This window comes from Caenorhabditis briggsae (genome assembly GCF_000004555.2).
Source record: "Caenorhabditis briggsae complete genome, chrX, whole genome shotgun sequence".
NCBI classification, from domain to species: Eukaryota; Metazoa; Nematoda; class Chromadorea; order Rhabditida; family Rhabditidae; genus Caenorhabditis; species Caenorhabditis briggsae.
Window position 1 is genome coordinate 1,577,170 of NC_013491.2, and position 27,916 is coordinate 1,605,085.

Sequence of the window (27,916 nt, forward strand, 5' to 3'; positions counted from 1 at the left end):
TAACCTCTTTCCACTTTTTAACCTCTATGAACCGAGATAAATTGGATTGAGTTAAAAGTTAGGAGGTCATTCAATCAGAGTGTTCACGGTATCAAAATTTCCCGAAGGTCCAGAAATGGTACAATTAATCCTGTTATGTTCGCAAACAATTTCTGATTTCATTCTCGTCCATCATCCCGTTTTGTTCCTTCCTGGCCGTTGCCTCAGGATTAATCCAATCAACAATAGGGCGTGTTGTTTGTAATCCGACACATTTTCAACTATATAAACTTCTCTGTGTTCTCTCTTCCACTCATCAGTTCTTCTTCGTAACTCGAAACCTCATACATAACACATTTTGAAACTTGTCAACTGACCTGAAGCTCTTCTTTGATCTATTGTTTGTTGTTTGTAGCCTCCTCTCTTTTACTATTCTCATATTTTTCTCCGTTCACTTCTGAAGACCTTGAGTTGACGCTATTTCTTCTCGTAAACAATAATGGTGTGCAGATGTTTTTTTTTCTGCCTATTCCCACCCGTTCATTTTGTTTAGTGGGCTGTTTTTTCTCCTTTCTGTCATCACGACACCAAAAAAACGATAAACAAATTGAAAATGGGTCATTTTTCTACCCAGTATTTGCCTGTTTATTTGCTCAGAAATATTGAGTGGATCAGAACCTAACGGTCACTGTATATTAAGAAACAGAATGAATGAGTTGGAGAACAAAAAATGTTATTGGCTTACTTATTGGACTTTGGAAATCCAATACTTCATTTCCTGCTACCGTTTTCCGTTTTTTTTTGTCACTCAACAGCAGAATTTTTCTTGAAAGTATTAACAAAACTCTAATCTAGCTACCTATATAAATTTTTAAAAACAGCGTGCATTGGATTGAAACTACAGTAATACATATTCCTCAGTTGTCCGTTACTGACTCATACCATGTAAACTTTGCTTTTTGAGTACCCAGACACTTGGGTTAAGTGAGTGGGATAGATAGGGAGAAATATAGAGAACTAGGTGAGTACTTGTCGCCAACGACCGGGGGGGGGGGGGAACAGCTGTTCACCGTAATTTATGTATATTTGCCCTTCGTTCTCGCAGTGTCGGTCCAAACTTCCATCATACACCCACCTACTTATTTTGATCACTTGATAAACACCTCGAGGAGTGGTCCAGAGGCAAACGTGACTTGTTCCACCCATAGACTTATCATCTTTCAACGTTTTTTTTTCTGTCGTCTTTCCCGCCAAGACCTCTATCAATCATGGAACATCTTCCCTTTCCTTATAAACTTTTCGTTTTATAAGAAAAACAAAAAACCACCTCTCCACGTGGACTGAAAAGTCCTTGATCTCATTTTCTCTTTTTTTGAACTTCATTGTCATTGCAACCGCAACCGCCTATCACTCAATTTTAAGTTAAAAATTGCAACAAAAAAGTGTTTCCACTGAAACAGGCCAGTTTTCCGACAGTTTTCCTTTTTGTCATCACCTCCCCTTTTTATGCCCCAAAACTTTTTTTTTTTCAAAAAAAAAAAGAAAATTGATTTCATTGAATCATTCTTTGTTCCAAGTGTTCATTTCAAGCCGAAGATCGATTCCTACTTTACAATATTTCAGTCAGCGCTAATCAATTAGTTCCGGATACAGAACACTTGTCCCATCACATGTTCAGTGCATTTCAAAGTGCTCGGGGGGCTCAGTGGCTCGGATATCAGTATTGTTTTTTGTGACGTTAGATCAGAAATTTAGAAGCTTTGTCTCAATGGTTTAAGTAGAAAAAAAGACTTGAAAATACTTGAAAGAATTTTTTTAACCATTTTTTCTCCTGATTTTCTAAACTAAGCTTGTTTTTTTTTCTCGGTAACAGAGCCTGCAAAATTTCAAAATCTTATACTTGGACTATTTTTGCAACAAAAAAAACCATTTTTGAAGTTTTCGATTGTGGTTCCGATTCTTTGATTTCCTTGACCCTTGTTTACCATAACTCTTTAGTATCAAATTTTGAAATCGATCCATCACAGAAGGTTCTCTTTCTGTCCTTCTTGTCACCAAGTTATTTTATTATCTCAATTGAAACAAAACTGTTCTCATTTCAAATTAGTTCATTTCTCCTTTCTGTTTACACTATTCTTTTTTCTGCAAAAATCGCCGTAAATCGGAAACGATCCGCCTTCGGAATGTTGAGTGTTACAATTCTCACTTCATTCATCTTTTAGTTTTTCTCGGGTTTGATATGTATATACAGTGAAGGACATCAGTTTATCACTGCCCCCTATCATCACTCGTCATCACCTCCATTCTGCATGTGTCAAGTATCTATCACTAGAAACAACTTTTACGCTTGACTGCCAAATCCAGTGTCATTTGTTACACATTTACAATTGCAATTATTTTAGGGCTTTTATAGCTTAATTTTTCCCGTTTTCCAACATTTTCTTTTCCTCTTCTCTGTAGGTAAGAATTGATTTGATCGTTCTTCTCTCTCGTCATGTAACTTCAATTCGTTCTCCAAATTTTGCAAGTACACCACATCATTCAAAAGTATGGTCTAATATACCCCAATACATTTAAAAAATTGAGTTCCAAAGTATCTCCTGCTCCTGTCACCATACATTTTTATTGTGTCTTTTTTTTAAGGCATATCATGTCAAGAAAGAGGTTGTAAATGAGGCAAACGACAAATGCATTTGCTGATAACTCTTTGTTAAAGTTAGGTTTTACATACAGTCTATCTCTGTTATCAGTTGAGTGTTAAAATGTACCAGAGATTTTGTCACATTAATGCATAGTGTTATTCTACTGACTTGAGAGGTTTTCTAAAGAAGCAACAAGGAGAAAAAATTGATTCTTGTCGGCTCAATTATCTCAGTTTCTATTAGAGATATCAAAAATTTGTCAACTGATAGAATATTGGTGATATTATGATAATTAATTTATTAGCTGACAGATTTTCAATATCTCTCATAGGAACTGAGATAATGTAGCTCAAAGTGCACGTATGGGCTGGGCTCCTATTAACGCAAACACTGTATGTATTTTTTCTCAATTTGCATATGCCTTAAACACTCTAGTAGAAGGCCACCCGGACCGTCCACTTGGAGCCTATATATCTCACTTCTTTTGGCAGATATCAAAAAGTTGTCAACAAATAAAATATTTATCATGATATCAGCAACATTTTATTTGTTAACCATTTTCTGATAACTCTCGCAGAAAGTGAGATACATGAGCTCAAATATGACGATTTGGGTGGTTTTCTATTAGAGTGTTCACGGTGTATTCTCCTTGCAAAACGTTCATATTGTGGTGATTTCAAGAGATTTGCCCCAGTCTTATTCCTCCAAACAAAGACCAAAAATCAAGAGTACCCTTTTTTCAGAGGACATTGTTTTTCCGGTCACTGTTGTTGACAAAAATTTTAGAGACCAATAACTATGAGGGCCTTTTTTCCAGGGGGTCCCCATCTGTGACTGTTTAGAAAGGCTATGACTAATATCAAAATTTCGAACATCAAACATCATGAGTCCCTGTATAAATTCATCAGATCTGTCAGATTTCATCATTTTGTTCTAGAAATGCCTAGCTTTTTCGATTCCAGATCAGACAGTGTCGGCAAACATCAAAGCTAGACTAAGATTTATTTTCTTTTAGCTTTCCCCGTTTCTCTACCTTTGAGATTTATTAAATTTGACAAAACATTATTTTCCATGATTTGTCTATCTCGTGAGTTGAAATCCGACTCTAGTGCTTTTGTTTATGATTTAGAAGACGTCGGTAATTGTCAAAAGTCAGAAATTAGACGGCTGTTGACCCTAGGCAGATTTACGATCTGCCATTAGGATTTTATGATAAACACTTAGCGGTGTCATTCTTTGAGCTTTCTTCCGCCATTTGAAACCTGAGAATCTGCCATAAAATGGATTCCAGATTAAAATGACCCCAGAAAAGCCTCCAGAAGAGGCCGAGAAAATAAAACTTCTGAGTATTCTTGTGTTTACAAGTTTACGTGACAAATAACAGAATACCCCACAGAGGGGAAAAAGATTCCCAAAAAATTGAAAATTCTGGAGAAATTTGAGTGGTCAAAATTTTAAGTGGCGCACTCGCAACCAGTTACGCGTTTTTTTTCTGATTTTTGGGGCGTTTTTTGCTCTCGATTCTATTCTCGATAGTTTCGAACATCCCTCATATTTTATATATTTCTAGAAAGAAATTTTTGCTTTTCAATTTCACGAGAAAACACTTTTTCTATGAAGGCGGATGTTTTGACTGCTATTCTTTCTATTTTCCCGTGGCGCATCCTTTGAAAACTGTGATTTTTTTGATAGATAAATTATTTGAAAAGCCTTTTTTCTATTTGAATTGGGACAACTAAAATGCAATGTGGTATTTTTCATTTCAAAGAGCAAAAATTGTTTGGAGACCCACCGGAAGCCATCATCTTACATCATTTTGAAGGAGGAAAATGGAGTAGCTCCACCCCTCTTCTAGTTTCTTATAAAAGCTTCAGAAACTGAATAAAAGCCTTTAAGCTTCCACTTGTTTTTTTGGTGTTTTAGAACATCAAGGAAAGATGGAAGTTGATAAGAAATAGACTTCTGTGGTCCAAGCAAAAATACAGTATTTTTGGACTTTCAGACACTTTCTGAACTCATTGAAATTTCTATACAAATTTGAGATCGAGCAAAAATAGCGGAGTTCATTCGAATACATATTATCTTTTTGACCGTTACACTTATCGGAATTTTCAAAATTGTGAGTATTCAGTCGGACTATTATATTATCTGTGTACTTTGAACCGATTGCTCTCTCCAACTTCGAAACCCAAATCTTCCAGTCACTGCCTTTCCAAACAGATGTTCCACAAGTACATTTGCCATTGTCTATTCCATCATCACCATCAGTCTCTGACTGTCAGCTCTCTCGCACTCTCTAGGTCTCCTCCTTTTTTTCCAAGCCCCGCCTCCTGCTCGCGGTCATCCGTCCTCCTCCCATTCCCATTCTGTCCCTCATTTCTTACAGTCGTCGGTCCGTTGTTGTCCTCTTCCTCCGCTCCACCACCCCTCACCCCGTGTTGCCCCCGGCCCCTGTGTTCCCCTTCTCATCGGGTGCCCTTTTCTCTAGCCCTCTCCACCACCTTTCACACTATTTCCTGCTATGCACTGTCGGCGTGTTGCGTTCTCTCGCTTCCCGCGCGTTTTGGCCCATTCAAATCACATCTATCTCCTCTCGCATATTTTTCTCATACTGTTGCGCTCTCCTGGGAGAGCTACTCTCTGTTCTGTCCTCTACCGCAGCTAATTAAACGCTTCTATTTTCGTTTTTTTTTGCGATTGGATACTACTCAGTTAGGCAAACAAAAGTGCGAGAATCAGTAGCCGTGAGATTTGTATCTCCCCCGGAGACTCGAGACCGATAGTATCAAAAGAAAATGTGCGAACATGATTAATGAGCGCGCGCATTCTTCATTCTACCACTTTGATCTTAACTTACACATTTTAAATGATCACTGCTCTACTTTTTTTTTCGCTCTCACACTCATTTTTTTTTGAAAAAAAAAATTCAAAAAAATTTCCAGAACAATGACGGGAGCGCCGGTGTCGTCTGGAGGAGGAAAGTTGGTCCCATTGCCACCAGATGGAGGGTGGGGATGGGTCGTCGTCATCGGATCATTCTTCGTTCACGTCTTCGCCGACGGCTTTGTCTACTCGTTCGGAGTTCTCGTCGAAACACTCATGGAGGTTAGTATATGGGGAGGTTATTAGGTGCCTAGCATCTAAGACTTTGGTGCTAGACCCGGTTGTCAAAAACACCGCTGTCACATGTGTGGGCTCTTTGGGCTATAGGGGACAGAAAAGCGGAGAAACGTGCCATCAAGACTCGGTGGCACGTGAATCTAGTGGTCCGCTGGCCCTTTGTCATGGCTAAGGAGCCAATAAAAAGAAATGTACGAACATCAAACTTCTAGGAGTTCCAAGCCAACAACACGATGGCTGCTCTGATCATTTCACTGCTCACCGGACTCACTCTCGGATCGGGACCATTGGCTTCGGCTGTCTGCAACAAGTACGGATGTCGTATCACCACTATCACTGGAGCTGGAGTCGCTTTCGTTGGGTAGGCTATACTAAAATTCTCAAGGCGAGACAACTGGTTCCACTTTCAGATGTGCTATCTCGTACTTTGCAACTGCTATGTGGCACATTGTGATCAGTGTGGGAGTCATCATGGGTGTCGGCTTTGGATTGATGTATTGCCCAGCTATCGTCATTGTCACCATGTACTTCGAAAAGTGAGCTCGAACCCTTAATCTTCCACAGAGTACAATTATGATTTTTCAGCAAGCGTTCTCTTGCCACCGGAATCGCCGTCGCTGGAGCAGGAGTCGGAACTGTTCTTTTCGCACCGATCAACGCCTTCCTGATTACAAACTTCGGATGGCGCAGTGTCTTCCTCGCCTTCCTGTTTGTCTTGGTGCTCTGTGCCCTCTGTGGAGCTACGTTCGCCCCTTTGGAGTTCGCTTTGGTTCCAGATGAGGAAGAGGAGGAGAACAACGAAGTCTTCGAGGAAGATGGAAAGAAGGTCACTGCCAACGAAGCTCACGGAGAGAAAGCTACACTTCTCACGCCACCAACGATGATCGAGAGATCCATGTCTCAGAGCTCTGGAGTTCAGAGAGTTGGTGAGAAAATCCGCCCGGCTAGCTCGGTGGGAGCGGTCGATGTCGAGTCGCAGCCAAGATCTCGTCGTGGAACAGTTGGAGAACGTGACTCTGGATATCTCAATCGCAAGGACGTCTTCTACACTGGCTCGATCTCGAATGTTGCCGAATTCCGCGAGGACCCAGACAAGTACCGCTCCACTGGATCTCTTCATGGACGCCACACCACCGTTGGAAGCATCCCAGCTCACTCGACTGGAAAGTTGGACGACGTTCGCGAAGGAAGTGAAGAAGACAGCAAGGCCTTGGATGTTAGCGAGAAGACTGATGGAAGTGACAATGTCGAGGGAAAGAACATGTTCAAGACCATCAGCAACATGCTCTCATTGGACCTTCTCTTAGAGCCTACCTTCTTGCTCTTCGCCATCTCCAACCTTCTCACATCTGTCGGATTCAACTCTCCATTGTACTTCCTCCCACTCCATTCTACTAAGATCGGTCTCGACGCAATCCAAGGATCCAAAGTTCTTTCAGCTTTTGGAATCTCCAATACCATTGGTCGTGTCGTCTTCGGAGTCGTCGCTGATCACAAGCTTCCACTTCCAGGTGGTCTTGGAGAGGACACTGCTCGCAATCGCCTCTGGATGTACAACATCTCCTTGACTGTGAGTTTGTGCAGTAATACTTTAAAGTATTTTATATTAAAACATAATCTCCAAATCAGTCTCTGTCTAGATATATATGTTTGAAAATTGAGAAAGTTCAGAGACCTAGAGCTCTGAGAAACCTCGTCTAGAGTTATTTTGAGCCGGTATCCCACCTACCGAAATAAAACAATTTTTTCAGATCTGCGGACTCCTCACAACCTTCTGCTACAAATTCGTCGGATTCATGCCACTCGCCACCTACTCTGCACTCTTTGGATTCTCTATCGCCTCGTACATCTGTTTGACCTCGGTCATTCTTGTGGACCTGTTGGGACTGGACAAACTCACCAATGCTTTCGGACTTCTTCTCCTCTGGCAAGGAATCGGAACTGTATTTGGACCACCAGTGTCGGGATACTTGGCTGACATGTCCGGATCGTACACCCTGTCTTTCGTCTTCTGCGGTATAAATCTCTTGGTGAGTAGGGGGATTACGGTTTTGTGAAATCCTCCAGAACGTACTACTGTAAAGTTTTTGAAAGCTTTGAATGACCATTAGGCCTTGTTTTGATCCTCCTTCACAAAATTTATAATTTCAGGTCTCTGGTCTCATGCTGTTCGGAATCCCAATTCTCCAATCGCGAAGAGCCAAGGCCAAGGCTGCTGCCATCAAGAACTAGATCCCCTTGGACCCCATATCTTCTCTATATCGATATCATTTCTAAGACTTTTTTCATATATTTAAATCTCTTCCTATTCTAAATATATCATTTTTATGATATCCGTTGTCTAGACCATATTCTCCCCCAATTCTCCCCAAAAAAAACATATTCAAACACAATTTCACTTGTTCCCCACCAATGTCAGGGTATCATTGTTCACTTTGTTAGGTTCTCCATTTTAGTTTGTTGTTACCTTTCCCGTCCCATCTATCAATTGAAATTCACCTGGTTTTGTCTCACTCGTCCCCCGTTTTTCTTCAAAATGTGTGTATAAGTGCCTTAACGTTTTTTTTTCTCTCCTCACCCGACTTCTTTTTTCCTTGTCACCATCAATGGCCTTAACATTCCCCACGAAATTGAATTGTTTCCCTAACATCAATACCTCGACCCAGTCTGAATCAACAGACAGAGTATTACATAATATGTACGGCTAGCTTCGAGCAGCCCATTTCGCCAAATTCCGTGTGTTATAATGAGAATTATAATGCGATAAAGTAAATTTCGAGTCGAATATGTCAAAAATGAGTTTTTCAGAGCTGAAATTATGAAAATATGTAAGAAAAAATCTTGCGATGTAATCGATTTTTAACTTCTTCTGGACCCATTTTGTCTTGCCTCTTACAACCATGTTAAAAGTTGATTCGACCACAAAAATGTTCATAGATCTTTTTTTTTTTATTTTCTTCCTCAGTGGCCGTAGGTAACAGTGACACTATTCAGAAAGCTTGGAATCTTTGGAATATTAAAACCTATATAAGATAAATGATCTTTGTAGTCGTACACTTTTTCCTTCCTAGATAATTTGCTCGTGAAACCACAAAAGATTTTTTTCTTCTTTTTTGTTATACTTTTGTTGAGACAGCTGGACCAAGTTTTTTCGAGTAGTTTTTATGCTCGCATAAATTTGAATGGAAATTTCCATGACGATATTCCTAAGAAAAGAGTAACTTCCCTTTGTGTTGTTTATTTTAAAAAATAGTTATAATTTGAAAAAAAGGCCACCCAAAAATAAATTAGAAAATGTACGAGAGAAAAATATCTGAATATCCCATAGTCTTGTAAAATCAGTGCTTCTTCTGCTTCTCTGCACGCGGGAACAGGTACCCAAAGTCTTCTCGCTGAATTTTTCCCTCGGCCAGAGTCGTTGCTAACATCCGCTCTTCGGCTAGACGACCAGCTTCGAACATCTTCAAATCCAGTTTTGATTTCTCAATCTCCTCAGCTTCAATGCGACGTTTTTCATGTAGCAATTTCTGCTTCTTCGCCTCCTTCTCCGAGATTATGATATCGCTGTCAGCCTTGACAACCGAGGTCACCGTTGGCATCTGATTGTCCCGTTTCCAAAATATGTTTTTTTTTTTTTTGAAGTATCTCTGTTGAAGACGTTCCTGATGATCCTGACGATCCTGACGATCCGGATGGCTGTTCTACTGGAGCGCGTCGGTGTTCAAAGTGAGCAATGAAGGTAACATTATCGTGAGGTTCATGTCTATTCACGAGAATTGTAACCGAAGTTCGATCGTTGATTATGACGTGGATTCCGTGCAACGACATCGCGGCGATTTGATCTTCGATCTTCATTTTTCTTAAAAATACTTTTTTTTCCAGCGAATTCTCGATTGAAACTTACTCGAATGGTTTTTGACCGGCTGTTGCTTCATGAAAAAGATTCGGCAATATCTTATCACTTGATTTGTAATGAAACTTCTCGAGCTTTAGGCGAATAGTTCCAATGGAGAAGAGGTTTCCCAATGTGAAAATACCAAGCAAGTGGTTGAGAAAGCCGATTTTACAGCTCTTGAAAGTGAATGAGCTGTTTTTTCCAGCACTTTTGACAATATGGGTAGACGTTGGTACTGTCATGGTTACTACGGGAATCTTGGCTAGCTGAAAATAAAACAACTCAACTGAACAAATAAGAAAAAGGGTACTACCGTAGACTTGGCTAGTGCTTTTGAACTCAGCTCGACTTGCACATTAACACTCCGTTTGATATCCAAACTATTGAGAAATTCAATGATCCGCTCGCTATTGGAATCAGTCAAGTCGTTTTCCAAACGACGGATGACGACTGCTTGGCACACAATTTTTGTCAAAGTGTCGGTGACACATTTCGCCTTTTCTGGCGACACGAATATATCTTCATCGACTACGATAGATTCAAATTTCCCTTGCAGAACATTTTGAAGTTCAACAACGAAATCGAACAATGAGAACATTGAGCATTCCTTGTCGACAACACGGAGAGTCATCGAGTTTGTTTCGTTGTTGCTGAATTTTTATTGCACTTTTCTAATTTAGGGTGCTATTAGAACTTTTTGAAAGATTTTTATTTTCCGAAACAATAGAAATATGATGTAGAGATTCCTCACGACACCTATATTTTATTCAAGCTTCTAAATCTGACATAAAAAGTCTAGCATTTCTAAAGAGTTCAAATACCGTAAAATCTGAACAAGAAGGACCCTCACACTGTAACGTTTGAGCTCTACAATCTCGGTTTCTATGAGAGATATCAAAAGGTTTGTCAACTGATCAAATTTTGATGATATTATGTTGGATATATTTTAAGTTGAAATTTTTTATATCTATTGATGGAACAGAGATAATTGAGTTCACATAGCAGGTATAGGGTGGGCTGGCTTCTATTAGAGCAAATGCAGTATCCGATTATAAATTTGGCAGTCTCGAAAATTTATGATCTTTCAGCTCTTTTATGATCTTTCAAATCCACCATTTTTTCATCATCCTATTCAATTCACCATCCTATTTAATAACAAACTTCCCCATGACATCAATGACTTCTCATTCACTCTTTCTAAACATTTTGGGGTTTTTCTTTCAATCTGGAATCCCATGGGTGAGCTAAGTGCAACTAGACTTTTTTAATTGACGCAGAACATATGATCTTCTAAAAATCTACGCCGAATTTTTTCAAAGACACGTGATGCTTAACAAAATAGTGCAAAAAGAATAGTCGATTTTTCAAACAAATCAACTGAAACCTGAAATCTGTAAAACCTGTAACAGAAGGGCTCTCAACTTGTAACGTCGAACCATATTTTTTCTGTTCCTGTCAAAGCTATAAAACAGTTATCAACTGATAAATTGTTTATCATAACACCAAAAGTGTTTCGCCTGTTGACACGTTTTTGATATATCTCATAGGCATTGAGATAACTGAGCTCAACGTTAACAGTGTGCGGGCTGCTCTAATACAGGTTTTACAGTATCAAAGCCATGAGGAGCATCAGAAGACATTATAAACATCAATCAAAATTGTTATGAGACCTAACTTCGAAAATTAAATTCTGTTTCCTTTTATACTGATTAATTACTATTCCTGGCGAGCGCAAACTCACAGAACCAACAAGTCGTTTATCCCAACATGGTACACGTCTTTGCAACTTTTATCTGGGTGAGCCTGCTTGATAAAGTGCCAGCAGAAGTTGCGCTCCGGCCTTCCATGACACTTGACTTCAATATCCGATTTCTTGGTTCCAATCCAAAAGGACAGAATGATCCCTGAATTTTGCAAAAGTGGGAGATCCAGCTCGGCATTGTGATCCCGGACATTTCGATCCCGGAAATAGTCGAAGCTGTAAATGAGACGATGGTTTCAAAGTAGAAGATAATTCCGTAACTTACATCTCACGAATAGTGAGGATTCTCCTGTTCATCCCTGCTCTTTTTAGGGTTCTGAGAAGAAATTTGTTTTTGAAGGAATCGAAAAAAAAGTTTTATGTGAGTGCGTCGGAAGAACGAGAAAGCGAGCCTGAAGTGGATGCCTATGGTTACAATTACGTGGTTTTTATTGTCTCTAAGCAACTAATGGGACCACTCTCAACATGCGTTTTCTTGTTGGGAAGAAAGCTTCCAACAACATCGAAATGAAAAAGACCTGAGTCACAAAGTTCAACTGGGAATACAAAATCAGGCATCACGAGGAAGTATGAACAATTTCTGAGAGGAGACTTTCAAAGAAGTAATCAAGACCTGTCTGATTAGTTGAGTGAGAAAAAGATTAGAGAAACGAAAGTGGTAGGCGGGAAGTGGAAAGGAAATTAGAAAAAAAAGATGATGTATGACGACGAAAAAGTTATGGTTTCATTTTTTTTTTTGGAAACTTTCCAATAACTGCCATGTAGCTTTGCATCGGTGGAAGGTGATTTATGACAAGTGTGGGTGCCTGAACTTCTGGATTCTCGAAAATCAAAATGTCAGAGAACTAACCCGCGATATTTTCGAACCATATCAGTTTGAATACATACTTGATATATTAGGTTGTTCGGAAAGTCCTTTCCATTTGTAGCGTCAGATTCATTCGATATAAAAAAGGTCAAAACGATTTCAGATAATTGGAAGATAAAGACCATTGTTATCAGTGACTATCTGCCAACGTCCCACCAAATTGTGGATGCCTTCCTTCCAGAACTCCGGTCACAGCGCATTGAAAATCAGGTCAACCCATTTTTGACATCATGCTTTGAAGTGAATTTTTTTCAATCAAGAGGTCGGTAGAAATGACTGGAGAGGGGGTAGTCAGACAGTACAAGGTTTGGACTATACTGTAGATAAGACAGAACCGTTTAGCCGTATCCAGTGAGATCGGTCTTTGTTCTCCTTCCCGCATGAGGTTGCGAATTTCGATTTTGAAAATAAACCTTTGTGTTTCTCTCTAATGAAGATCCACATGGAGTCTGAGTTATGTCACCTGACAAAAATAGGTATCGGTCATGAAAGTGACACCATTATCTGGCAGCTCCCAATACTCCACTGCTTGGTAGACATCCATGCCGAAAACATCCCATTTTTAACGTTAATTTCACGTTTCGGGACGTCTGGTGGTTGAATGCCTTTGTCAACCCACTTGGACTGTTGTTTATAGTAATCATACATTACCCATTTATCGCCACTAGTAATTATTTAACTTCAACATTCATGTCTGCAACGCAGGATGAGATGATTCAAACAGGTGCCCGCACGTGAAACGAAGTTGCTTTGAGCGAAAAGGTTTGATCCATATCTTCCCACTTTTTTTTACTTTGCCGAGAGTTCCCGATTTATGGCTTTTTGACTAAAGGCTTGCCACTGATGTACTTGATATATTTCGCACAGTTTAAGACGGGTCCCTTTCAATCCCGTTTTTAATGCGTCCAAATCTGAGCCCGTATGCTTTTTGGAGGGGGATTTTCGTCCAACGAGAATTTTAATTTTTCAAATTGATGAATCCAGGTTGTAAAGTTTGTTCGAAAGGGTGCATCTTCGTTGTTAACCTCCACAAATTGGTGATTAATTTCAGTTGATCTGAGGTCAGATAGAAATACAAATAAAATGGTAGTCCAAAAATGGAAATTATTAGAGGCGAAAACGGTGGGCATATCTCACTACACGAAAAGAGGAGAATGATTTCCGTTGGGGTGTAGACACTATTAGACCTCATCAGCATACTGATAAAACGACAACTTCCTCGCTTTTATCCCCTTCAAGAAAACAAAGTTTGAAAACAACATATCAAAAGTGGAAAGGACTTTCCGAACAACCTAATATGTGAGATGCTATTTTACAATTTATTCTGGGACAAAATATATATTAGATGGAGATAAAAAAAAGGATTTTTTGGTGGAGAATGTAAGAAAAATATGTGATATCGTGAGAAGTGCAAACCGAAACGTGAAAAATATTATTCAGAGTTCTTCGTTCCATTCTTCTCTAAAACAAAGTGTCCGAAGCTTTGACGAAGTCTGGTAGTGGCGTGCATCAGCTGCTCCAAGCGCTTGATATCCTCGCTGATCGAGTGATCTTCGAAGATCTTCCACGAGGCCAAATCGTATTGAAGACCAGCTTGTAATAGACCGTGTATACCCGGTTGTTCTGGTTAGCCGCCAAACACGCCGATGATCCGGTTTCTGAAGTCGGTCAACCAGCGCAACTCTTCGAGCACTTTTCGATGCTTTTTGAGCACCTTGTCCAGCTTTCTGGTGTGCTCCTTGACACGTGTCTTGGAACATTCTCCAGGATACCGAACGAAGAAAACAAAAGAGAAGTGTTGGACAGCGGCAGAGTAGAAGACAGTGGCCACAGCTCCATCACTACGATGCAAGTCGACACCAGTGATTTTCAGATGAATGAGCTTCTGGTGAGCGCAGGAGGCATTTGTACAGTGTGTCCTAAAAGTACTACAATGAGTTGTGGAGATGTGTTTTTGTAGCGAACTTGAAACTGCAGCAAGGAGCTTTGATTCCAAGGTGAGCCAATCCCTCAAACATCTTCTCGATGTTCTCCTCCTCCGCATTATTTACTTTCAAAGTAAGACGGTGAATGTTGGTGGTTGGTGATTGGAGCCATTCCTTCATGAAGAGATTGATATCAGACAATGAGAAGTCTGGGACACAAATCTTTGTTTCTCTAGAGGCACAGTTTAGTAGATTAATTGGAGTCACGCTGGACAAGCAGTATTCCGTGTATGGGATGTGAGAAATCTGAAAAAAATCAGTTAGTAAAATCTTATGACACCCTGTACCTTCGAGAGATTGATTGACGCGTCTGGATAGACATCACGAATATTGATTTTTTCGGAAATCTGAAGTTTATTCAGAAGGATAGTGCATCCTTGGTTTAAGAAGACTCTGCTGGATGTGCCGATTCCAACAGTACCATCAACGCGGAGTGTTTTGCATCTGCCAATCTGGGAGATGACCTGAGCATTGGTAACTGCAGATTGATCATCGTTAAAGATGTCAGCGGACAATGTGATAGTGTCGACATCACCAGCCATAAAGGTGCGCAATGAGTGGAGAAGTGATACGCTTTCCGGAACAATTTTGGAGACATCACTGATTCCATAGTAGTACTCGTTGGTGTATGAGTAGGCCCTGGAAGAAATGCCTTTTGTAACACTCAGAATGATGCGAAACTCACGACATATCCGCTTCCATCATGTTTCTTGGCATCAGAGTCCAACGTTTTTTTGTTGTCCAACACGGTGAGATGTATGCGACAGATGCGTTCATTCAAAACAACATCAAATTTCTTTGCGGCGGATTGAACCGCGTTGGTTCGGATGATCATTGGATCGTTATGCGTGAAGTGGCTGGCAAGGATTTTGTACCTAAAATGAAAGGTTTAATTTGAGAGTAGTCTAAAAGAGTTTGAAAAATCTGGAAATAGCGGGTAGAACGCACTTTTCCTTGAATGGGAGCAACTTGGCTAGATCCATAATGACTACCGTGTTGATACTGCACAGAGAAATGCATTATTCTGTTTTTCGCTCCATGTTTCAGCTTTAAAAATGTTCAATTTATATGAGGAATCAATGAAAAAAAAAACAAGAAAATAAGCGACAGATTTCAAATTATATTATTTTCCGTTTCTAGGCAACGATAATTAAGTCAACTTCAACTGTTGATAGGCAATCTGAAAGTGACTCTAGAGATTTGAGCGGCGCATGTTGTTTATCATATCAACCCACAATTATTTCTCTATATACAGCATGAAACTCCGCCTATTTGAGAAGAATGAGCTGCCCACGCAAAAGAGGAAACAAGATGTGGCAAGTACATAAAGAGTTGCAATGTGATGACTATGACAAATGTGAAAAGTGGAGCAGTAAAACATGTAAAAAAGTTTAAAAACAATTATTAAAAATTTGATTATGAAATTTTGGAATCAAAATGTCAAGTTTTGAAAATTTTCGATTCCTTAAATTCGAATCTGGTTCTGTATGTATACTTAAATAGAATTATAGAGCAATGTTCAATTCTTTGTGAAGAATGATTTCAGCTGCTCAGAAAAGAGCATCTGTTTCTAATTGGTTTTTGTCCAAAATCAAATTTGAATTTTTTCCTCCATTTGTACACCTTCGGGAGAACTTGTGAACTGGTTCACTAGTTGTTCTTTAATTTCAATAGTTACTGTACAATAAGATTCAAATGAAAAAAATCAGTCTGGCTAATTCCGAAGGTCCGGGTTCCTATTTAATTTTCAATAGCACCATTCTCTAAGAATTCTTCATTTTGAAAATTTCCTTAAATTGGGACATTTGTATGGTTCACTGTGGCACCAGCTGACACTGTGGCACCAAAGAACCTGAAATAAAAAAATAAATATATGTAATCACTTGAATTTCACAAGTCGATCCTCACATAAAATCAATCAAAATTAACAACAAAAAAGGAATATCAATTCATTAACCAAAGCCAGACTATGAAAATGAGCTATAAATCAATTACGATTGGAAACATTGGAAACGTTCGGTTTGTAAATTTCGTCATCAGAACTTTCTTTGAATATTCGCTTAAAATCTGGGATGAGATCATCGGAAGAACTCGAATCCGCTCGAATTCTTTCCACGCGTCTCACAGAATCCGCAGAGACCACCGTGAAATAGAATGTCACTTCGCTAAAACTATCGGTGTACTCATGGTCTATCAGAATTGCTCTATCAGCCACGTTCATTCCGATTTTCATCAAGAAATCTCCATTCTGGTATCTGAAATATATTTGGATAGGTTGGGTTTTGAACATTAGAAGAAATGAAACTCACACAATCCGATCTTCGAAATATTTTATTACAAGATCAACAATTGTCATCTTATCGGCATTGAATTCAAATTCTGTTCCGATTTCCGCGTCAGTATGAATGTATCTCTGAAAAAGAAAGGAGTTTTAAATTGTTATTTTCTGAATTTATTGATTACCTCAAGAGTTGCCAATGCAACCCAGGGATGCTTCAATGTCCACATTCGAACAAACTTGGCCTTGTTGAACTGAAAAAATTTATGGAGTAAAGTTTTGGCTGTCTTCCAAACTAGGGGATTCAAAACATTAAAAAAATTATCCTAAAAATTTTAGAATACGCTCGCTAGTTTCAGCCGAGTTATATTAGTTTCAGTACCAAAAATCGCGTTTTCAGTGCAGATTTCAGACTTTCAGATACGATTTTTCAACTTCTAAGACGTTTCAGAACATAAAACTTGCTGTGCTATGCATGGAATTTGATAAAGTATCATAATTGCGATATCTTTTGGTATAGGTAAAATATTGCGGCTCAGCGGTCCTAGTGGCTTCTGGTTACGGACTGATTGGTCCGTAACAACATAGTCACGGGTGCGATTTGCACAGCCTTGCGTGCGACAAAAGGTTTTCTTCTGATATATCAAAATAAAACTTACTGCGGGTAGCATGAACAATCTCTTGAAATCCTCTTCTTCGCCGTTTTCCGGATCAAACACAATCTCTTCAAGAGTCTCATCACAGTTCGCCAGTATGAATAAAGTTTCTTTGAAATTATTAATATCGATATGTGAAAATTTCCTGATACAAAATTTGATATTCTTCCTCTCCAACAGTTCTAACGTCATGCAGCTCAACTCATCGCTGATCTCATAGTCGAATTCGTCGATTTTCCCATGCTTCAAAATATAGGCGAGCAACGGAGCGCCATCTTTCATGAAATCAGATGGATCCTTATATTTGAGATACGTTTCTTGATTGACATTGTCTTGGAATGATAGTTCGATGCACTTCTCGTAACAATATCTGGCATTTTGATCAACTTTCACAAATTTGAAGTTTATTGGGACTGAATCCACAAGTTGCTTTTCGGTTTTGCTAGTTTGTCGGAGACGGAGTCTGAAATATATCATTTCATTACCAGTTTTTGATTGAATAGAGTTACCTTGTCCTGAATGACATCCATTTCATGCACTCCGCCTTCAACTCTTCCGACAAATCATTCCAATCCTTGTCGTAATTTGGTCTAGAGTGTATCCTATCAACATTCGTAGACACTGCCAACAGTTTTTCGAGAATTCGCATTTTCAATTCTCCTCCCACGCCAGCATTCATCATATTCAAACTGCCAAGACCATGATCGGATAGCTCTTTGTTAATCATTTTCTTTAACTCTCTGCCAGAAAGCTTCGAAATCATTGGATCACTTGTAGGCGCATCATGAGAAATAATTTCATCCTTACGAAAAATTTCGGATGGTGCATTTGGTGCGATAGCTTTTGTGACGATTGAAGATTTGATTCTGCCGTTGGCGGATGTTTTGTGCTGTTGGAGAATCGATTTTTTATTTTCTGGTGTCATCCCTGTAACAAGAAAGAGTTAGTATCAAATAATTTAGTGAAAAGCGATGAGAACGTGTCAAATAAATGATTTTTTCAAATAAAAATACCGCAACAAAACTCAACTACCGATTGATTGAAGAAAAAGAAAGGACCACTACACAGTCTAGTGGAGCGCAGTTGTAAACGCACACACTAACGTAAGGCAACGGGCGAGAATGCCACCCTCTCCTAACACAGGGGTCTCCCGCCAGCCGGTGGGTCAAACGCTAGAGAAGATGGTCCGCAAGATAATAACATGCACTACAATATAGCAACAACAACAACGGACCAGTGGACTAAGGAAGTAAGGAAGTGTGAACAGAAACGACTGAAATCAGAAAAATTAAGAAGTATTTATTAAGAATCACTTGCTAAAAAACAAGCCTGATGTGTTCGTCTCGTCCTGGAACAGAAATTAAGAATGCCCGCTTCTTTTTCGTTCATTTTTTGCAGTTCTTAAAAGGAAATCAAGATCAAGTTAATCGTTTGATGCTATATTTTGTAGCTTTGAGTGTTGAGATATGAATCCACAACGATTTTTTGGAGATGTTTCTAGCACTTTTGGGTTTTTTTAATGCTCACTGGTCCTATACGACCATCAAAAAGAGGGGGGGGGGGGGTACAAAACGTATAAAAGCTTAAAACTCACCAAATAATCCAAATTAAAGCCGTAGTGAGATGATCGAGTGGTCCGTGAGGTAGCGTTAGTTCTGCTAGGTTTGTGAAAGCGTTGTCCAGCAGATAACTGAATCCTTGTTTTCTTTTCCATCTAATTTCCTTCATTTCAGCAAAAGTCTCCCGTGCTGGAGAATTCTGAAAAAATATTTCATTGATCATTCAAAGTTCTGTTTATGTTCGACTATTCCTACCCCAGCATAAAACCCATGAGAACTTTGTCGAATTTCAGAAAATTTTCATCAAAATGGATTGAAAACTTACCATGAAATCCACGAAACATCGATAAATATCCTGACGTCCATATTTTGAAAAACCGCTCAAAAAACGAAGGGATGGTCACGTGGTTGCGCTTCCTCTTCCACTTCGCGTGTAGTCCTCGAGGAGAAGAAAACATTTTTTCGGGAGAACGATTTTAAGAAGTTTTCGTTCATTTCTAGAAAGAGGCAACAATATTCAGATATCTGAGAATTATCTAAAAGTTGAATAGAAGTCATTTCTTTCGATTTCGCTCAAATGATGACGCGAAATAGGCCTTCACCAAGGCGGTTTTTCTTGAAAATGGTCAGTATAGACAACTTTCGGAGGGAAAGAACGATGTGAGAACCGCATCACTCAAAACAAGGGAAGCCTCTGCGAGTAAGTATTTCATTCAAATTGTGCCAAAGTTCAAGATTACGTTTCAAAAATTACAAAAAAAAAACAATAAAACATTGAAAATCAAATTCGGAGATTACATATAAGGTTGAATATTCAAAAACTACGATTAGAGTATCTTGTCCTCGCATTTCAGGCGGTAGTATTTTCCATCGTTGGTAGTTCTCCATTGTCAGTGGTAAGAGCTTGTTCGTTCTGGCTGATAGCAAACGCTGGGTTGTCAATTTCCTGGAAAAACGCAAGAATTCATAGATTATTAGCAGATACATTCTTACCAAGATGCTATGGTCGACGAGCTGAGACATCCGCATCACCTGACGATTGATCGGCTTTCCGCATCTATAGCAAAACTTCCAGCATTCAAAGGCGACCACGATGAAAGCAATGACAGCCACGAGAATGACGAAGTCAACGAAAGTAGAGTAGGAGAATCCAGTGCTTGGAGAAGTGGTCGATGGGACTTCTGTAGACGTGGAAACTTCTGGAGTGGTTGATAGACTAGTCTCCAAACTGTCATGGCAACTTTTGATCAGTCCAAGAGAGACATGACGAATTGAATATCGAGGTCCCATCGCTTTCACAAATTCTGAATTTGGAACTTCGTTCTTGTCCACCATCTTTGCCGTCATGGCGTCGATTTCGTGATTCAAGCAACGACGAGATGCAATAGTTGTGTTGTAGAACATAATGAGAGTGGTGTTCCTGAAAGCTTTGATCTTCTTCACAGCAAGTTCAGAATAAGACGCGTTGATAGCTCTGGCGACATCTTTGAGAAACTGGCCAACGTATTCGGGAAACTCGGTAAAGTAGAACGGTGTTGGGAGAGCCAGAAGAATCAAAAATTTGTGGTTGGGAATGGTAATCTCTGTCACGTTGACGACGAACGGATATTCTTTGGATTCTCCAGAAGATCGTTGGACACCTATGATGTAGTAGAATCTGCCCACATATCTTGGCACACCAGAGATGGTATTATTGTCGGTCTCGTACATCCAGAGGTGACTTCCATGGAGAGCGGTGAATGAAAGCGTCGAGTTTTCGAAATCAGATCCATTCCAATGATTGGACTTCAACTCACAGATGGATCCACTGAAAATAAAATCAATTAGAAAAACGTGGAAATGTTGAAAAAAACTTACACAATACAGGAGACTTCGACGAGTGCGGGATCTTTGTCGAGTTCTGGATCGTCGTCCATCATATCGGTATTTGGGCTTTCGGAAGTCAAGTTTAGTTTTCTGATCCATTTTTCGCGCTGGAAAGAGTTTTCTATGTTGGAAATATAGTTGAAACGGTTTTTTGATCTTTTTTTATCAAAAAACTCTGATCTGAAAAATCAAAACTTCTCACCAGGACTTGGGTCCGATTTGCACCGTCGCCGCCGCCGCCGTCGCCGTTGGTTTCGTTGGTGAGTGGTTTCTCGAGGTCTGTCATGTTGTTGGTGATAGTTGCAAATGATGTCATGGCAAGTAAGCCAAGAAGAATGAGGACGTGGTATTTAAGAGTACCCATTCTGGAAAAAAGCAGTTCAAAACGGGGAAAGTAGAACGGATTGAATTCAGAGGGAGATTGAGGTTGCTAGAATACACTAAGATTGATCGAAAATTTCTTGAAACTATAACAAGTCGTTTTTTTCTGGTTTCCGTAGAATGTTCTTCTACTCGCTCCACTTTTGAGGGACTGTTCGAAATTAGCTAAATCATTTCTGAGCACAACGCCTTTTTTTTCAGACTATCTGCATGGCACACTGTTTTAAGGACTCCTCAATATCAAGAAAATGGATGGAGAAAAAAGGATTTTTTGAAACAGATAGAAAGAGGGGGAAGTAAGAATAAAATGAGTCATGCAGTCTTGTTTTTTCGACTGTTCTAAATGGTTTTTGTAGATCATGCTGATTGATGACAACTGGGGAAAAAATGGGAGACTCAAATAAACAATTCCGATAGAGAACGGAATGCATGTTTGATGAAGAAAGACAGAGGCAGACTTTCTGATGAGCTGAACACAAGACCTCCACAAGAACTACCAACAGGTGCCACCAATATGGTGTACCAGTCGGTGCTCACAGAGTGCTCGGAGTGGTCAGCTGGGGATGAGGAAGAAGGAGAATGTACGATTTTTGATAAATCACGCGACTTTTATTCTCGATTTTTCTGTAGGCCACGCCCACTTATTGCTCTTACTGTAGATCCCGCCCATATTTCGACCCCGGGGTCTTCGAAACAATGCACTATTAACAGGTGATGACATTATGAATCCGCACCTGCGCCGCTCTGCGTCTACATATTACTCGTTTTCTCTTATTCAAAAATGGTACTAAAAAAGAGGGTCGTTAATAGATGGGTATTTCTGAAAAGGTCTCTCGAAAAAGTGCAACAACAGGTGGTTAAACTTCAAAAATGAGCAATTTCGCAATTAAAATGATGGGATTCGGGACATAGATTCTATGGTATTCTAATGCCATGAGAATGGTTTCAACTTGAGTCTTACAGTTTCTATTTTGAAACTAGAAAAAATGTGGGGAAATATTGAGAAAAGCTGATTATGAAAGTATTGGAATCTTCGTTTTGAAATGAAAAAATGCAAATGTTTGAAATCTAGTTGAAAAACACGAAATTTGATAGACATTATTCTCTCTGACAGGAAGAAAACGTAAGAAATTCATTTACTGAAACATTAGAATCAGCTCGTCAAGATCAGTGGTGTCAAGGATTCCGACTTTTGAGCATAAAAATTCCACTTTCTGGCAAGTCTGGTAGGAATTAAAACATGTATATCTCTGGATCAGGTTGATACTTTAGACACAGCCATTTCGGACTCTATTTTTTTTTCTTAATTTGGAGTTTTTTTGATGTCCCGGTTCAATCAATTGTTTCACTTTTCTAAATGCCTGCCTTAGTATCAATACAATAATTCCACTGGTAAAGTAAAAATAATTCATCCTGTGATTTTGATGAGACCTTGAGAAAGTTTAATAAAGAAAAATCACATTTTGTAAATAAACAGTGAGATGAGTTTAGACTCCTAGAGAGGAGGGAATGTTTTACAAATAAAGAAGCTATGAAATGGATAAGAGGTGAAATGAGAAGGAAACATTCGAGAGTTGGGGTGAAAGAGATGGGGTTAAAAGTTTGGATTGTTGTACAGTACTGCTAACAGTAAGAAAGAGGAAAAACACGGATTTGTTCGATGATCATAATGACACAAATAGAAAAATGACACGTGGCAAAGGCATTTGATGGCAATTTTAGGGCGATAATTACATCTATTGATCACCAGCTTCATTTGTTAAATTTTTGAACGCAAGCCTGAAAGATACTGTAAATTTGGAGATGTAGAAGATTTATTTTTTTTCTAGATAAGCTTTTGAAAATCCAAAAAACATGAACCACTCACCGTTTACTGGCTTTTCCCAACTTTGAGGTACTTTGTGCAACTGAGTCGAATCCAGCGAATACATTCTCCGTAATTGTCTTCTTGACCTTCTCAGATGGCTTCTTTACCGGGGACTCCTCTGCGGGCATATCCGTGAAACATGGCTCGAAATTAGACACATCCTCGTCATTGAGAACACTCGGAATATATGGGGGCAGGTATCCTTGTTCTTTCATTTTTTGCCAATCAGTGCCACGGAAGAAGGCAGTGGTCTTGAGCTCCTCGAGTCCCATTCTTTTCTGTGGATCGCGTTTTATAAGCGAGATAAGAATTGTTTGGCATTCAATGGACAAATGGCTCGGCAGTAAGAGCGGATCCTTAAGGGCCATCCGGGTTGTTTCTTTCTCAGTTTTTCCTTGGAACGGGGGTCCTCCGGTGAGCATGTCGTAGATCACGCACCCAAGCGAGTAAACATCTACAGAGTGATCGTAAGGCTTTCGTTTGATGACTTCAGGTGCCATATATTCAGGTGTTCCACAGAAGGTACGAGTCTGTGCGCCTTTTGGAAAATTGAATTTGCTGAGTCCAAAGTCAGTGAGTCGAACTTGTCCTTTTCCATCCAGCATCACATTCACTGGTTTGAGATCTCTGTATACGACGTGGCAATCATGGAGGTGCTCCAGTGCAAGAACCAGGCCGGCTATGTAGAACTTTCCGGCGATTTCACTCATTTTGCCGAGTTTATTGAGAAGTGTGTACAGCTCTCCACCTTGTAGAAATTCCATCACCAAGTAAACCTTTTCTTCGGTCTCGAAACAAGTGTGCAGGCGGCACAAGAATGGTGAATGGACGGTTTTGAGTACTCGAATCTCGTCTTTCAGATGCTTCGCGTCTATCGGACGTTCTGTTTTGCGAATGATTTTCAGCGCATAGACGTGGTTTCCGGATTTTTCGCGTACTTGGTAGACCTAGAAAACAGTTATTATTTTCGACCCAAAAAAAATAGTGGGCTTTAAAGGTGGGGGAACATTCAAAAAATAATGTTCTCGAAATTTCGTTTAAATGTGTCCCTCGAGGAGTTGAACTTGTCGGGGCGAGTATCGAAGGTGGGGCGCCGCTATCGACTGAGCCACGCGGGCAAATGTGGAGCGGGCACCCGATGGTAAATATAAGGATAAAGAGGACCGCTCTACGCAGAGTGACATTAAGCGTTGGGTGACAGTAGAATGCATACTCTGGCCCCGAAAGTCCTCCGTAAAAACTTCTGGCCCCCACCTTTTAGCTAAAATAGTGGGCTAAATAGCTCCAATCATCAATTCCTAAATCAGAAAAAAAAACAATTCTTTAACTTAATATGTCTTTTTAGAAACGAAGGCCAATGATGAGGTTAAACAGAGAGAAGCAAACCAGTAATTCTCTCGTATTTTTCTTGTGAAAACTGAAGCACAATCAGCCATTTTGTTGCGTCCGCGGGAATCAGGCTCTTGGCTAGTCTTTCTAGGTTATTTGACTAGTCCGTACAAGACCCTTCCAGAAAACGTTATGTTCATTTAATGTTGGAGCGGTTTGTGGGCTCAATAATTGAAGGAACATAGAGTTTCCTGGAAGAATCTCGCACAGTGTAGCAAGTGGCCTAGAAAAACTAGAAAATGGCCCAGAAAACTTCAGCAGTTTTGGTTTTTAGCAAATTGTTGATTTAGCTTCGCTCTGTATAAGAAAAAAAACCAGAAATTTTTTGGTTTGCTTCTCTTCGAATAACCGTATGAAGTTGTGTCATTTATGTCAAAAAATTCTTCGAAAATAGATTCTACAGTATTCCATAGCTTTCTTTTTGAATAGTGGCCATGAAGACCTTGAGGTTCTTACAAATTATCACTCTTTTACGGTCATTTTTTCCACTACTCACTTTTGTAATCTTCCCTTCTCCCCTCTCGTTTTACAATTTTACTAGTTTTCACGGATTAACGGGTATTTGGGTCATGATAATAGATGTTGGACCCATCCAGTTTCTGCTCACTATAGACTGCATATCCTAATAAAAACAAATTACAAACTCAAACACACCTTTCCATAGCCTCCGATACCCACTACTTTCAAAAACTGAAAGTCTTTTACTCCGACTGGCTTTGCAGGACTCGTGGACAACCTTTGCAACTGCTCCTGAACTTTCTGCTCCATTGTTATGTAAATATCCTGAAAATTCAGAAGTTTTTTACACTAAAAAAGGGCAGTAGAAAAGGAAACAATCGAAAAAAGAGGGACGAGAGTGCCATTTGAATGGCTGAGTGGACCATAAAAATCAATAACACACTAATAACATAGTGGGGGGGGGGGGTTAATTGTCTAGTGCGGTAAGAAAACGAGGGGCAGATCGAGGAGGGGAGACAACAAGGGAGAACGTAACGCTACAAATCCCATCGAGTAGATTAAGACGGACGGTGTGAGGGGTATGCGTGCGGAACGGCATCTGTGGAACCAACGGTGCGGGGGGAGAGGTCGATCTCACGTTTGTACCCTTTCCACACTTTCCACAATTGGCGATGAGCAGTTTTTTAGTTAGGGTTTCTCAGTTTTCTTTTCTTTTGTTCTTCATTTATCTCGGGAGTTTTAATACTTTCCCCGACCCTGTTTATTATTTTCATTAAAAAATAAGGGTTTTCAAAATTTCATCTAAGTTTTTTATGCTATGTGGAGAAACCCCTTTTTTGGAAAATGAGAAAATAGGTTTAAAACTGATTTTATTGAACATATAAGAGCTTTTAAGCGTTCTATCAGTGCCTAACGAACATTTGTGTAATAAGTTGCTCAGAGCAGTTACTCTCCAACCCTTTTTCGAAGTTCCCTCTTCCCAAACAACGACACTCCGCTATCCCGCTCTGCGCGCGCAGATTTTCAATTTGAATTGAGTTGTCATTACCAGCTTTGCTTAGGCTCGTATTTTGAGACTCTTCTGAGGATATTAAGTAGTTTTGCTGAATGTCTAAGCTTTTAAATCTTGTTAGTTTCATTTTTACCCAGTTTCTCTCTCTCACCCTCTCAGTAAATCGTTATTGTGACTTATCTTGTTGTTTTTCTTCTATTTCATTCACAGGAACCTAATACCCCGGACGTACCGTGGGTAGTTAATAACTTTCACATACATTTTCTTTCATTTTTTCTCCATCTTTTCGTCTTGTGCTATAATACTAAATGTTAAAATTTACATTGCTCCAACGAAACTTATTCTTCCCGTCTTTATTTTCTCTAGCTCTCTGTGTATCTTCCATTTTCTCTGTTCCTCTCTTTTCTCTATTTTATTTAATTCTTTACATTCTTTTAACCTATCGGTTTTAATTACTTTTTTCAGTGAACCTATTTTTCACCCCCATCATCAAAGTTATGTATTCAAGAAAGCATAGCCAGATCTGCGCCATGAGAGTTCCACGCCCCAGGTAAACTGAAGTTTTATGAATATTGCATTCATTCTGTGCTGTTTCAGACCGACGCTTCAATTGTACTATCTGCGGCAGCCGAAAAAAGGCACACTTCTGGCAATTCTCGGCCACATCATATATCCATATCCCTATGTAGGCTACAAGGTCGTAGTAGCCGGAGAGGATATTAAAATGATGGATGAGAATGAACTAAACGTGAGTTTTTTCCCACATTTTTCGTCAAAACATTTCTGAAAACGTTCAAAAGTTTAGCGCACTTCCAATGGAACGAAACTCCTGCAAAAGTACAAAGCTACAATCCAGGCCAAACGTCGGAACAAAAACGAAAGTAAAAATTACATGATTCACAACAAAAAGACAAAAGACCTTACAGAGGACACCATTCGTAAAATTTTGTCCCATCGTTCGGTCGGCGGTAAGGAAATGTATTTGGTTGCATGGCATGGCTGGAAGTCTTCGGTTTTCAATACCGAACATTCGGAAGCCGAATTTCGGGTAAGAAATTTTTTTGAAAAACATTTTTGGAGGCAAAAAATTTAAACTGACTTATTGCAGGGAAACTGTCGAGCCATGCTACAAGAATACAAGCGGTATCTTTTTTGAATGAAAATCATGGAGAAGAGGATTTTTCCAGAGCGAGTTCCCTGTAATTTTATCTCGAATTCACCCAGAGTATGTTTTGTTCCTTTAACGAAAAAAAATGACTTTTCCAATTTTTCTCTTTTTTTCTAACAAGGGAACCACAACACCTCGTCAATTCAGAATTTGACGAAAACTTCAGGATAGGTTGAATATCGCCTATCGAGACATCTCGGAAAATTTTAGAATCCGTCCGCCAGTTTTAGCCGACTTATATCAGTTTAAGTACCAACAATCGCCTTTTCTATGCAAAAGCAGATTTTCTCAAATTCTAGGACGTTTCAGAGTACGAAGTTTGTTGTGTTATATTCAGAATTTGATAAAATTTTACATTTCAAACATTTCCACAAAAACAAAAAACTTTTTTATTTTTGAATTTTTTCACGATTTTCCAGACTTCTTCGAAAATTGAAAAAAATTCTGAGAAATTATTAGAAATATCAAATTTCATTAAATCTTAAGTATAACACAATATATTCATGGTTTGAAACGTCCCAGGACATGAGAAAATCGTCTTCGGAAACTCTGATTTTTCACGGAATAGCGATTTTTGATACTGAAACTGAAATAACTCGGCTGAAACTGGTGGGCGGTTTATAAAATTTTCAGAGATGCCTAGATAGGCGATTTCCAACCTGTCCTGAAATTTTCGTCAAAATCTGGGGTTGTGAGGTGTTGTGGTTCCCTTGTGAAACCAACTTTATTCCCATCTGATTTTGAATGCCGCCTCCTTTCATCTCTTTTCCGTTTTTCTTGAAACTTCAATCCATATTTTTCACACGTAACTTTTGAATAAAAAAACAAATAAACTCATATTTTCGGTCACTGAAACTACCTCAAAACTTCATTTCGGCAAACTTACTTAGAAGAAAACATCGAACAAAACATTAAAAACATCTTGAAATTACTTTAATCAGAGTAAAAAGGTTTTTAGGTAGCAGAAGTCAAACGAAGATTTTTTTATCAGAGCAAAACTGCTATGATGATGACATTTCAAGTTGGTATT

At 39.3% G+C, this 27,916-nt stretch overlaps 9 protein-coding genes across 9 annotated transcripts; 2 read left to right on the top strand and 7 right to left on the bottom strand.

Annotated features, from left to right (window-relative positions):
• Window positions 1-4,214: 4,214 nt before the first annotated feature.
• On the bottom strand, window positions 4,215-4,382 carry CBG27429 (the record flags this gene model as incomplete). Its single annotated transcript, XM_045238827.1, has 2 exons — window positions 4,215-4,295; window positions 4,332-4,382. 2 exons carry the CDS (start codon window positions 4,380-4,382, stop codon window positions 4,215-4,217), a joined length of 132 nt encoding a protein of 43 aa, XP_045099796.1.
• Window positions 4,383-5,567: 1,185 nt separating this feature from the next.
• On the top strand, window positions 5,568-7,973 carry CBG16244 (the record flags this gene model as incomplete). The annotated part of the gene is made up of 6 exons (XM_002643502.1): window positions 5,568-5,726; window positions 5,954-6,102; window positions 6,152-6,277; window positions 6,327-7,311; window positions 7,493-7,771; window positions 7,893-7,973. The coding sequence occupies 6 exons, from the start codon at window positions 5,568-5,570 to the stop codon at window positions 7,971-7,973; spliced, it is 1,779 nt and encodes a 592-aa protein (XP_002643548.1).
• Window positions 7,974-9,079: 1,106 nt separating this feature from the next.
• CBG16243 lies at window positions 9,080-11,695 on the bottom strand (the record flags this gene model as incomplete). Its single annotated transcript, XM_045238828.1, has 6 exons — window positions 9,080-9,421; window positions 9,447-9,600; window positions 9,646-9,902; window positions 9,950-10,286; window positions 11,378-11,614; window positions 11,664-11,695. 6 exons carry the CDS (start codon window positions 11,693-11,695, stop codon window positions 9,080-9,082), a joined length of 1,359 nt encoding a protein of 452 aa, XP_045095889.1.
• A 2,198-nt stretch (window positions 11,696-13,893) lies between these two features.
• Window positions 13,894-14,968, bottom strand: CBG27430 (the record flags this gene model as incomplete). The annotated part of the gene is made up of 4 exons (XM_045238829.1): window positions 13,894-14,185; window positions 14,232-14,497; window positions 14,539-14,890; window positions 14,937-14,968. 4 exons carry the CDS (start codon window positions 14,966-14,968, stop codon window positions 13,894-13,896), a joined length of 942 nt encoding a protein of 313 aa, XP_045099797.1.
• Window positions 14,969-16,238: 1,270 nt separating this feature from the next.
• Window positions 16,239-18,110, bottom strand: CBG16241 (the record flags this gene model as incomplete). Its single annotated transcript, XM_002643500.2, has 5 exons — window positions 16,239-16,506; window positions 16,561-16,664; window positions 16,715-16,783; window positions 17,189-17,648; window positions 17,695-18,110. 5 exons carry the CDS (start codon window positions 18,108-18,110, stop codon window positions 16,239-16,241), a joined length of 1,317 nt encoding a protein of 438 aa, XP_002643546.2.
• Window positions 18,111-18,775: 665 nt separating this feature from the next.
• CBG27431 lies at window positions 18,776-18,967 on the bottom strand (the record flags this gene model as incomplete). Its single annotated transcript, XM_045238830.1, has 1 exon — window positions 18,776-18,967. One exon carries the CDS (start codon window positions 18,965-18,967, stop codon window positions 18,776-18,778), a length of 192 nt encoding a protein of 63 aa, XP_045099798.1.
• A 627-nt stretch (window positions 18,968-19,594) lies between these two features.
• Window positions 19,595-20,974, bottom strand: Cbr-dgn-2 (the record flags this gene model as incomplete). Its single annotated transcript, XM_002643499.1, has 4 exons — window positions 19,595-19,690; window positions 19,738-20,551; window positions 20,602-20,717; window positions 20,813-20,974. The coding sequence occupies 4 exons, from the start codon at window positions 20,972-20,974 to the stop codon at window positions 19,595-19,597; spliced, it is 1,188 nt and encodes a 395-aa protein (XP_002643545.1).
• A 1,753-nt stretch (window positions 20,975-22,727) lies between these two features.
• CBG16239 lies at window positions 22,728-25,015 on the bottom strand (the record flags this gene model as incomplete). The annotated part of the gene is made up of 3 exons (XM_002643498.2): window positions 22,728-22,770; window positions 22,859-23,805; window positions 24,902-25,015. 3 exons carry the CDS (start codon window positions 25,013-25,015, stop codon window positions 22,728-22,730), a joined length of 1,104 nt encoding a protein of 367 aa, XP_002643544.2.
• Window positions 25,016-26,215: 1,200 nt separating this feature from the next.
• Window positions 26,216-26,921, top strand: CBG27432 (the record flags this gene model as incomplete). The annotated part of the gene is made up of 5 exons (XM_045238831.1): window positions 26,216-26,268; window positions 26,316-26,466; window positions 26,524-26,766; window positions 26,827-26,861; window positions 26,906-26,921. 5 exons carry the CDS (start codon window positions 26,216-26,218, stop codon window positions 26,919-26,921), a joined length of 498 nt encoding a protein of 165 aa, XP_045099799.1.
• Window positions 26,922-27,916: the final 995 nt, after the last annotated feature.